Source organism: Protobothrops mucrosquamatus, unplaced genomic scaffold (genome assembly GCF_001527695.2).
Source record: "Protobothrops mucrosquamatus isolate PMUCROS unplaced genomic scaffold, P.Mucros_1.0 scaffold181, whole genome shotgun sequence".
Classification (NCBI taxonomy): Eukaryota; Metazoa; Chordata; class Lepidosauria; order Squamata; family Viperidae; genus Protobothrops; species Protobothrops mucrosquamatus.
Window position 1 is genome coordinate 2582954 of NW_015386540.1, and position 12582 is coordinate 2595535.

At 37.8% G+C, this 12582-nt stretch overlaps 1 protein-coding gene across 1 annotated transcript in view; it reads right to left on the minus strand.

Moving 5' to 3' along the window:
* Positions 1-1190: 1190 nt before the first annotated feature.
* PSME4 (proteasome activator subunit 4) overlaps positions 1191-12582 on the minus strand; it is an 82211-nt gene continuing 70819 nt past the window's right edge. Inside the window, exons 40-44 of the mRNA XM_015813675.1 lie at positions 11470-11598; positions 10072-10227; positions 3153-3315; positions 2139-2272; positions 1191-1476 (exon numbers count right to left, since the gene is read on the minus strand). Coding sequence (XP_015669161.1) covers positions 1342-1476; positions 2139-2272; positions 3153-3315; positions 10072-10227; positions 11470-11598 — 717 coding nt within the window. The 3' untranslated portion in view covers positions 1191-1341. The remainder of the gene's footprint in view (positions 1477-2138; positions 2273-3152; positions 3316-10071; positions 10228-11469; positions 11599-12582) is intronic.

The window sequence follows — 12582 nt, forward strand, 5'->3', positions numbered from 1 at the left end:
TACAAACCAAGTTAATTGTGATTTATTTACTAAAATAATAAATTTTATCATGATTATAAACCAGTTCAATTCAAAGATCATAAAAGCAAGCATGCTCCAGTTTCTGACCTCATATGAGGCTCTTTTCTTGTTCCTCTTCTGAACAGTGAAAATATTTTACACATGGCAATTCATTAAGGCAAAGATTCTCGAACTTGGCAATACCATAATCCCTTGAATGATAATCATATTTGTTCAACCTCACTTATGAACTAAAATAATGAGTTAAATAAAACTCTTTTGATTGATGCATCCCTTTTCCAGATTACTAGATTCTCAGGTTTTGCCATCTTCCCAATGCTACCTGGGCCTTTTCTCCTGACTTTACCTATGCAAATCTTTTTTTTAAAATTGACCCCTTTCCATGTTGCTTGAGACCCCTGTGGGACTGTATTTGAGTTGAGAACCTCTGCATTAAGAGAATAACAACTGAACCAGACTGCCAGTAAAATCCAGTGCAGTTGTTCTTCATTATGTCAAGGTCACATCCTGTTTACTACCACATGCAAACACCACCCAGTGCTGTCAAAATATCATCCATACTAGTCTGACATAAATGTAAATGTGGTGTGAACCCCATTTTATCATCACATAAGATAAATATAATGCAAGATGAATGTAAACTGATTTCAAGATAATATACTGGAAAACTAGCAAAAATTATGGAGATTCTCAATCATCCAGATCATGGCTACCCAAAGGTGCTTTTCAAAAGACAACTGGACTTTCTTGGTTTTTACAACACAGTCCTTTCAGCAGTCCCAAGAAGGTTCCACGCCCATTTGCACGCTGATTCAGATGACCCTGAGAGTACAGATAAATCCCCAAGTGGCCTCAACGACTCTTAGAGAGCTAAGGATCAGATGACAGCAAAGAATATAAATCCTTCTATTCCCCACCATTCAGTCAGAACTAAAGAAGCTTCTAGGACAAGAAGCGAAATGTTTTCAAGGGGAAAAAAACCACAAGTCGACTTGCTTTTTGAAAAGCACCTTTGTGATAGCAAAAATTATGTTTCAATGTCTTTGACACCGTATTCAATACATGCCCCATCTGTATTTGATTATTTTCTTTCAATTTAAAAAGGGTAATAAATTCTAATTTTGTATTTTTAAATGAGAATTCTAAAGAGATTCTTACATGAAGGAAGGAAAAGGCTAGACAGTATTGGTTTCATTTAATGAGTCTAAAAATTACAAGGCACTGTTTGAAAGGTGACATTTTGCTATGTCAAGCTGGATATCAAGAAGATCATTCCGAAATAGCCCAAGGGTACAGATTTTACAACACAGTCTCACTCTTTTATGCATAATAGCATGGTGATACCAAAAGATCTGTAAGGACAAGCAGCTGGTCATCAGTGAATTGTTGCTTATGCTGCTGCCAGTTATCATGGTGAGTTCTCCGGAAATTGGACAATGTTTTTTTTACTGTCATCTGTGTGGAGAAAAACAGAGAGGGATCTAGGCAATGTATTTAAAACAACTATAAACTGTCTTGATCTTAAGGCTGTGGCCCAGCTTTCTAAGTGTAAATATATTATTCAGGATTTTGTTCAAATGTTTTAGGTTATAGAGGGACTACCAATCAATAATTTCAAAATATAATTTGAAACACTTGCTACTTACCCTAAATTTGAAAAGAAGCATCATTTATATATAATCATTTAAGAATTGTGTATATTACCGTATACATTTCTTTTTATCCTATTCAATGGATTGCTAAATGTTTACAGTTTAATTGTACAAAAGTTTAATGGATATGTACAATTAGTTTTTGTCTAGTGCATACGTAATGTGTTGTTTTATGTGAGAGGATTATTCCTATTCCTCACCCCCCCTTTTTTGCATAAAATAAAACTGTTATCAGAATCAGACCAAACTGGCTCTGTAAATGATTATCTTTGTTAACTAGCTAAAAAGCAAAAAAGCCATTTAAAAAGGTACTATTGAATAATTAGTTTTGATCTTTATTACTAACCAAACAGCCAGTACCTGTAACAGAAATTTTCTAAGCACTGGACTAAACAGCTTCAGGAAGTCACTTAAGAGGCCAAGCTTCAGCATAAGAATTCCAACAACTGATAAAATGAATCATACCTCAATAGGCTGGGGATCATTCAGATGCGCACTAAGATCCATCAAAAGTTGAGGCATCCATGTGGGCACATCATAGGGACTGGACAAAATACATGCACTTAGTCCAAGCACGCCAGCATGGCGTTTAACTAAATCTGCAAGAAAGAAGTTGGTAATTCTTCCATGGGACAGCACAGGAATCTTCAACTGGCACAAATAACAGACAAGTTCCTTCTATCTATGGGAAAAGGGTATGGAAGAGTGGATTTTTACCAGTTCTCTTTTCTTTCTGAAGCTCTTTAAACCACTGTCATGCACACACATTTACATGGTTTTCTCTAAATTTCATGAGCAGATTTTGGGGACTCTAAAGGGATGAAAAGAGAAGGTCGCAAATCACAATTACATGACTGCAAGACGCTGCAACCATTATAAATGCGAGCTGCTTGCAAATTACCCAATGTGATCATGTGATCACAGGGGGGGTACAAGGATCATTACTTTGAGGACAAGCCGTTAGTCACTTTTCTGAGGCTGTCACAGCTTTTAACCATGGTTAAATTGAATGGTTGTAAATAGAGAACTACCTGTAATTTCTAAAACATAGGTTAAATTGTGCATTTAAAATTTTTGTAATCTAATCCAATGCAGATGTGCTGCATTGCCCACAATATGCTATTTCTGCCATATGACTCAATTCCCTTGCAGAATCCACTCTTCTCTTGTGGTTTGCACTAAATTCAATGCAGCTCATTGAACTGTCATTCTGAGTTTCCATTATTTAGGGAACTTCAGATTGCTCTGTTGTTCCCAATGACAACCTCTCATGCAGGTCTCCCTTTCCTGTGAACTAGACTGCACTGAATGTCAGAAATACCTGACTGACTCACTTTTGGAAGAGCAGATACTTTTCAAATGTTCAAATGTTATGCATAGAAAGGTGGAAAATAAGTAATCAGAAACAGAAAGCTGGAGTAAGACCACTGACAATCCTTCAGCATGATTTACACTTTCCTGAAGAAACCTCCTCCTTACCTGCAGGGGGAATGGTATCCACTACAGTACTGAGGTCTCGTTTTCTTTTCTTTGGAAGTCTCATTTTACAGAGCTGCTCAAAATGAGTCTGCATAGGGCTATCAATCTCCAAGAAGTGGCACTGGAGCAAACCACCCAAAGTGGTAGCAGCCATCTCTCTCACCTAGGATCAAATAATAGCATCAGTAATTACAATAAGGGCAGTTCTCTTTGCACTATACTCTGAATCAGCATTTCTCAACTTCAACAACTTTACGATGTGTGGACTTCAATTCCAAGAATTCCCTAACAGCTGTGTTGCTGGAGAATTCTGGAAGTTGAAGTCCACACATCTTAAATTTGCTAAAACTGAAAAACACTGTTCTAAACGTGAGAAAGAGGGTGGCAGGATTATCACATGTACTTTTTATGTACACGTCTTTTGCAAAGTCAGTGTTCACTGTATTAAGCTGAAGTTTCTCTTCATGAGACAATTTGTTTTCATGAGGCAGTAGCCTCAGGATCACAAGGAGAGTTTTATTTAAATTCCAGGGAATAGAAAAAGTTATTATGTTAAACATAGAATAGGCTTGGAAGGGATTTTGGAGGTTTTCTAGTCCAACCCTCTGCCTGTGGCAGGAGGCCCAAGGCAAGAATTAGGATCTTAGCATTTAGTTGGACAGGGTCTGGATTTGAGATTCTGAGTAGTCACACAGGGCAAAGCTATGGCGTGGCCTGTTGAACCCCAGGTGCTCAAAAGAAGGAACAGACAGTGGGTTTTAGTGTAACTTACACACGAGTATTTATAGCACTGTGATGTCTTTTGAATGATCCCATAGTAGCTTATGATCACAGAAATTTTGTTGCATGCTGGCATTTGTTCCCAGTGACTATGTTTATTATTATGGCATTAAAATGGCATTACAGAACACAGAACTATTATAGAAAATAAAATAAATAAAATAAGTCTGTGTTTATTCCATTGTCAAGTAATCTAATCCTGGAATTCATTAGCAGTTCAACTTTTAGCTGCATCAAAAATATGTTAATAAGCTGTACGATCTTCTTCATTTCAAAAGCCTTGTAACTACTTAATATTACAATATTCGTATATTTGAATACTACAAGAAATGGATTTAAGGAGCCAGTTAATTTCTGATAATTCATTATAGGGTTTTAAAATTTAATTCTAAGGAATTTAAGTGGATTATGTTCAAGGATATAATTTTATAATTTGCTGAATAGAACACTGAAACGTATTTCAAAGAGAGGCAATAAGACAATTGTTAATTTGGACTCCAAATTTCTGATTCTCAGTTATTAGGACATTGTCCAAATGGCTTGGTTTTATTATGTACCCAAACATTGACCAACTGCCTGTGTTTCTAAACCTTTAATATATTCTCAAGTAATGAGATAAGTTACAATATCTTGATAAATTAAAGTACACTTAAAATTCCTAGAGTTCACTGACACTAGGATACAGAAATGCTGAAGAAGGCACATAAAAGTCCTTTGGGAAAACAGATAATGTAGATTAGATTCTGTTAAGTTTTTGCAAATCTCCTTATATCTTCTACCTCAAAGGAAGGTCAACTGCTTGAGTTCCTTCCCTGTTAGTATTATATTTTCTCTAAATTTTTCCCTTTTCAGGGAAGATGACTAGCCTACTTGTAGCTCAGGATTGAAATGAAGGTTGTTGGTGCTCTCTGAGCTTGGTTGTTTTCTTGTAGACATTTTATTACCTACTTTGAGCAATAAAATGTCTACAAGAAAACAACTGAGCTCAGAGAGCACCAACATTATGAATGCTAGGTTTTTGTTTTTAAATGCTAGGTTTTTAATCTCTGTCCACCACTCAGAGTCACTTCAGTGAAATGGGTAGCCATATAAATTATATACATAAATTATTTAATAAATAAGAATGTATATTTTCCCAAACACATATTCAACTTCTGACTATACATTCAGTGACCTTTCAAATTTACAACGGTGCTGGAAGAAAATGGACTTACAACCTATACCTGAATTTAGGACTGTTGCAGAGCCCCCATGGTTATGTGAACAAAACGTGGACACTTGGCAGCCAACCGTCACTTATAATCATACATGTGCTCCAATTCCCCTAACCACCTATCTCTCCACCCTCTCTGCCCTGCATTTGTGGGGAGGCAAGCAGCCCAGTACCACACAACCCTGGGACTGCTTGCAATGCCCTGGGAAACCACAGCATTCCAGCTTAGTCCCAACTGCAGTTGCTCTTGCCACCCTGCGTTCCTAGACCTCTACCAGCCTGCATTCTGCCACCCCAGCTCACCTTCACCATTTTCTTGCTTTCACTGCTGATAAGGTATGCTGTGGGGGGAGAAAAAGTCAAAAGTAATCCCTGAGCAGCAGCACACTGAAACATCTGTCTGCAAAAAGCTCCTGGAGTGCACTGTGCCAAAACACCCCCTTTTCCATACTTGTAAAGACCAGCCCCAGATTGAGAGGGAAAAAAATGGGAAGAGGAGGATAGTGAAAATAAAACTGCCCTTGCAAGCAAATGGGAGACTTGTCCTGCCAAAATCTACCTAGAGTTAATCTCCAACGTGCTTCTCTTGCCTGTTGTTGTACTCTGTTTTCTGGACTTCTGGATGCAACCTCATAGTGGATAAAGTGGCAGGCTGGAGAAGTGCAAACCATGGGAAAGCATAAGTCCTTGGCATCAGGAGTGAGCAAAATGAATAGAAGCCAAGGTTAGCTCAGCTGATTGAAGGGTAAGATGCTCTGAAGTAATCTTTCCAGACCAATATAGGTAGGATGGAAGATGCACAAAATAAAATTTGCTTTAGTTTGAAAAATTGTTAGGGCTATTTGTTCCTTTTCTGACAGCTGAGGGTGAAGAATCAGGGCAGTGATAGGCTGGCTCAACAGAGACTGATTGAATAGTGTGTGGACAGGATAATCATGCCCAAAGGAGCATTTCAGGGTCCTGCATTCCAGAAGCTTTTTGAAAAGAGGCATTTAGGCACACCGCCATTCAGGGACTACTTTTATCTTTCTTTTTCCACAGCCAAACCCCAGCCTGGGGACACCTTATTAGCAGAGGAAGTAAAAAACAGCAAAGGTGAACCGGGAGCACAAGGCGGCAGGGATCTCAGAGTGCAGGGTGATAAAGGTGACCGCGGCTAGGACTAGGCTAGGATGACTAGAACTTTCTGGGGCATTGTAAGGAACCCCAGAGCCACATGGTTCTGGGACTGTTTGGCAACTCGCAAGCCAGGATGCAAAACAACTAAAGGGTAGAGATAGGCAGATGGGGGAGTTGGGAGGCAGTCCTTTACCTTCCTGAAGCCAAGGCTGGGAGAGACTAAGTCCGGAATGTATTAGATTTGGATAGGGTAGGTATTTGCTTAGTGACTTGTGATTCTTACTTAACAATTACAACAGGGAGTATTAGTTTGTCATCTTAAGTCTCATGGCCTTGCTTTAGAACTGCATCAACCTATGACGGCATTCTCGGTCCCAATTGTAGTTGTACATTGAGACTACCTGAATTAATGCTTACACAAAGGATCAGGATACAGAGGTAAGTTGCCATCTTGAAGCAATTCTACTAACCACATATAAATCCAACCAGGATCTATAAAGTACTAGCTCTTATAACGTTATATTTTTTTAATAACAAAAAATTTAGAACATGTTTTATCACTGCATTTACAAATATGTAATGGTTCTAAGGTCCAGATAACATAGCAAGAGAGCAGCAGCTTTAATTTAGAGAGTGTTATTTAGCTTTCCTTAAGGTAACTTGTTTTTTTTAATACATCTTTACAGTGACACTAAGGAAAATTATTGAGATTAGAAGACAACATGTTTAATGTTTATGAAATTTAAATATCTACACATCTCTCTGAGAGACTTTCTTGCCCTCATATATAAGTGTCTGCATTTACATCATTGCTCAGTCATCCAAAATCCAAAGATCTGAGAAGGTGATTGAGAAGATGGCTTCTAAAAACTATTCTAAATGAATGAATAGATTTAACTTCAAAATATAAAAAACCCCAAATAAATGGATAGGTAAGTGGCAAGATCAGCCTAGGAAGGATTTACACCCTACAATTGAGACAAAAACCTCTAATTTATATACAATAACAGACACACAATACAAGGGTAGTGAATCATCATTCATATTAGATCCTGTCTAAAAGTAAAGAAAAACAAATTACAACTTCTGCAACACAGAGGTTTCTATGGCAATGTGATTATTAAGATGTTACACAAAAGCAAGTATTTTGACAATTTTACATTTATTTCAAGAATTTACCATGCCCCTAATGAGCAGATTTGGCTGTTAAATTTGTACTAGTGGTTGTCAACTGCACAGTAATGGAATGAATGGAGGCAGTCCTTGCTTAATAACCCTAATTTGGATGAGAGTTTTCAGCACTAAGTGAAGGTTAAAACATTGTTAGGTGAAACATTATATGCCTACACTCTTAGCAATAGCGATTCCAGTAGTCCCAGTTGCAGTCATTAGGCCAGGATCATGCTATCATTAGGCAAAGATCTCACGCTTTTTGTGTCTTGTCCTGCTCACCATTGCTTCAAGTCCTTCAACTTCCCTATCTCCCCTCCATCTCTGCCAATTTGGCTGCCCTGTCACTACTGCCCACAGCTGATCTTAATAGTCTTCTTCCTCCTCCTGCTAGCCCAGGATCCATGTACTGGGTAAGGGTGCAGTCTTGGGAGGCATATGGCAACACGGCAGCATGGTGAAGCCTTGTCTGATGAAAAGGGGGTTGCTGGGCCTAACCAGGGAGGAGGCAGCAGAAGGGAGTCAGAGGAGGAGCCTTGTTTTCCACCACTAGGGCAAGGAGAACAGCCCACAGGCCATTTTAACCATAGCTTTGCACCTCACATTGGACACACTCCTAGAGAACCAGCCTGCAGGCTTCAATAATGGGTGGATACAAGCCTAGTGCCAACAACAGATTCTCTGCTTACTTGGCCTAACCTTGCTCCTACAAAGCCTCAAGAAGGATCACTTCTCCAGGAGCAGTTCCAACACAAGCTGTAGAGAGCGTGCTGCTTTGTTAGGAAGTCCTCATCCCTCTGTTTCCTCCAGTTCTACCATGACCCCACACAGTGTCTCTTACAAGTCCCAAACTTCACTCAGGGAGCCATTGCTGCATCTCACTGGTCTGCTAAGCCCTCCATGGTCTGCAGGCTATCACTCCTCATGCTGGGTGGCAGAAGACAGGGCACTTTCCCCTGAAATGCCACCCTGCCACCACCACCACCTGTTCCATCCTGCTGCCTCCTTGCCTGCTGAGCCCAGCAAGTTTCCTTCATTAGATGAGCTTCATTCTGTTGAGCTTGCCAGGCACATCCTGGGGCTGTACCATCAATCATAACATGAATCCTAGACCAGCAGGAGGAGGAGGGAGAAAATGGTGAAGGTCAGATGGGGGTCAGTGGCAGAGGCAGCAGGGTTGGCAGAGGACTGCATCGCACTCAAAAGGGGAATGATATGGGTGAGTGATTGATGGGGGCATTGAAGTGCTCCTGTAGTTGTAAGCACAGGTGGGCTGCCAAGCAGTTGAATTTTGAACACATGATTGGGGCACTGAAATGGCTTTAACTTCAAGAACAGAGCATAATTACCATTCATTCAGCACTGCCATAACTTTGAACTGTTGCTGAATGAATGGTTGTTAAGTGAAGACCACCTCTAAATATAAAATAGAGTAAATTGTTCTACATGAGTTTATGAGTGTTTTAAGTGATAGCTTCAAGAGCCTGCCAATTATTTAGCACTGGAATAGGAACCAAATGTTTCAAATTTGTTTTTTTTTTGAAACACCTCACATCCATAAAGCACAACATGGCCCTATATTGATAGATATATATTGTCAGTGGCAGTAGTGTTATTATTACAATTAGTGACGAAATTAAACATAATTGTAAAACAGGATACAAAGATATGGAAAAATAAAACTTTTATATCAGTTTGAATATCAGGCACGACACAAAAGGCCCTGAATTGTTAAGTCAATTTCTTATCATTGACAAGTGCACAGAAGATCTTGTATTAGTGTGGCACTAACAGTTCTATTTTATTTCCAACAGAGCTTTCTCATTGCTAGTTGAAGCTAAATATTAAGTGCAAAATCCACAGTCTTTGATTAGACCTTTCTTCAATTAGCTATGAAGGAATAAAATTTATCTTGTAAGCTCAAAGCAGCTGAAGGCTGACTTGAAGTATAAACAATATTTCGGGATGGCAAAATCAGATTCAGACCTCTAATGAGATCAGTTTTGCTTCTCAGCTTCAAAAGGAATCTTCTACATATCTGGGTACAAAGAAGTAGCATCCTTCGGAATCTTGACTGAGCCCCTTCTAAAGAGACTGCATTGAGAAAACTGTTACATCTCTAATACCTATTTCATTTTATTATCTGGTATCAGCAGATGGAATGTGGTCAGGAAGGGATTTCATCTAACTATATAATAATTAAGAAATATATCTGATACTAATGCAAAGCATATCAGAACAAGAGTATTATATACTCAGTGTTAAGCATCTTCAGCCCACTGTTTCCAATTCCCACTAGGTTAGAGTTAAACGTACATTTCATCTAAGTCTTAGTACTAGCAAAAAAAAAATTTTAAATCTAAAATCAAATGGATCATTAAGGAATAAATGTATAGTCAGTACTGGAAAACTTTTAATGAGCAATGGAGAGATTCCTAGTTAAAATTGTGATGAACTATTATTTAGGAAGAGCAATAAAAACAAAATATTGGAATGCTATAGCAAATTGCCATAGACTGTGTTTAATTTGTTCATCAAGCACACATATCATGTCCAAGTTCCACATTTATTCCACAAATAGATTTTTCACAAATTGTAAAAAAAAAAAAAAAAGTAGGAGCACAAGAATGTGTTCACCTCAAGCTGTTCATCTTCTAATAGTTTTATAACCAGCCATCTGATGTTGTTCACAGCTTCTTCATTGTTTAAGAAGATAAAAAGATTATAAAATACCATAGTCTGGAGGTAGATTAGCACAGTATATCTAGAATGCCAGGAATTACTCTTTGCAATCTATAAAAAGAAAAAAGAAGAGGCCAAAATAATAGAACCACAGAAATTAGAAAAATAAACTACAATAAAGCCTAAATCAAACTGTTGACTATGTATGCAGAAAACTTTCCAAAATCATATTTCAGAATTCATCTATAATAGTTGATGATTTTTAAATATGTTGTAATTAATATGCTTGAAATTCCAACTAATTTTTCATTTGAGATTACTTTTAATATCTATCTTCTCTACTTGTTTTCCCTCCCCACTCAAAGGCTAAGTGTAACTTCAACACAAAAAAGTTGCACACCTCTGTTCTACATCAGTCCTTAACCTGCTACCATGTAAAAAGTACATCCCTCAAGACATATAAATTATAATTTACTTTCATGTCTTTCAACACATTTCACCCCTCCTTTGGCTAATCTATTAAGAAAGATTGCTTATACAAGTAGTCCACACCTAAAAGGTGCAATTGGATCTGGCAACGCAGTTCCAATTGCGATGCAGTCATAAAGTGATATGTCACATTACCACAATGTCTTATAATGTCAATTCTGGCTGCAGTCTTTAAGTAAATCACCCATGGTCATTAAGTATAACATCACGTGACTGTGACCTATGACTTTCTGTCAGCTTTCCCACTGATTGCTTTTCAGAAACTGGCTGTGAAGGTCACAAATGGCAATCACATGACCGTGGAACACCATGACCATCATAAATCCATGACAGTTGCGATGAATAAATCCATGACAGTTGTGCTCACATGACTGTGGGGTCTTAAATCTCCTTTTCCAGCACTGTCATGCCTAGAGTGCTGTTGGAGAATATCGAAGAGCAAATCCAACTGAACACAAGAACTCATTTTGGGGACTACATCATGGCAATCTGAATGTCAAAGCATGGTTACTTTTCCATTCTTATCACACCTGTGATAAATAGTTGTCTATGGGTTTGTTTAAAGTGACCTATTTCCTGCTGCGGAAGGATGTCTCAGGATCATCTACAGGGCTGCTGTAAGGAATATCCTAGACATTTAACAGGGTTTAACAGGCCTCATACTTTTCTAAAATAAATAAATAATTTGCTAAAAACGGCTAAGGTATTATGATAGAAACTTAAATTTTTGCAGTCTCTCTTGTGTATTCAGATCAAATATATTTGCTATCAGTTTTTCAGCATTGATATCAAAAAAGTACTAACACAAGATTAAATACATGTAATTATGCTGTTTAAAAGTATCAGTTTAAAAGCATCACATACTTGTTTTAGCACCTGAAGTACCAAAGGCACTTGTTGAGGATACAGTAATCCCTGAGACATTAATGATAAGCACATTTTAGCATCTCTCTTCAATTCATCATAGCTATGATCATTTTCTACAGGCGCAATCTGTGGAAACAAGTAGATGAAAAGTTAGTAGCAACTAGTGAAGTCTTGATCCTTAAAACTGAATAAATGCAAGGCACATCGGGAAACTGCAATTCAACCTCTCTTAGAAAATTAATATAATTAATACAGAAGCTAAAACTCCTAAATGCTATACAGGAAGTCCTCACCTTACAACCACAATTCAGCCCAAAATTTCTGTTGCTAAGCAAGATAGTTAAGTGAGTTTTGCCCCATTTTATGACCTTTCTTGACACAGTTATTAAGTGACTCATTGCAATTGTTAGGTTAATAACATGGTTGTTAATTGAATCTGGCTTTTCCATTGACTTTGCTAGTCAGAAGGTTGTAAAAGGTGATCACATGACCCCAGAACACTGTAACCGTCATAAATATGAGTCAGTTGCCAAGCATCTGAATTTTAATCACGTGACCATGGGGCTGCTGCAATGGTTGTTTTAAAAACAGTCATAAGTCACTTTTTCAGTGTCGTTGTAATTTCAAACGGTCACTAAATGAACTATTGTCGAGGACTACCTGTACTGGAATGGATTAAAATATAAAGTGCATGCAATATGCAGAAAGCAGTTCAAACTCTTGTGTCATTAAAATACAGCTAAAAAGTTTTTAACTGTAGTGACTCTAAATAGATAATTAACACAAGTATCTGTCAATATGAAAATATCCAATCAAAGTCTGGAAACTCATAATTAGATGAGAAGAAATTTAAAAAGCAAGGATAATAATAATAAGTATGAGCAAAACATCTTATTTCAGACATGCATTCTCAAATAGTATGTTTTTTTATGTCTGGGGTGTTTTGAAATTTCCATAGCAAGCAACCTTTTTGCATAGCCCTGAAACTAAAACAAGATAAGAGCTGGAAGTCTGCATCCTAAAGTGGCAATCTTTAAAAGATTTCCCTGCAGTGTTTTCAAAGGTTATGCATCAAATGAATAAGGAAACATTTAGAAGAAATAGCAACCA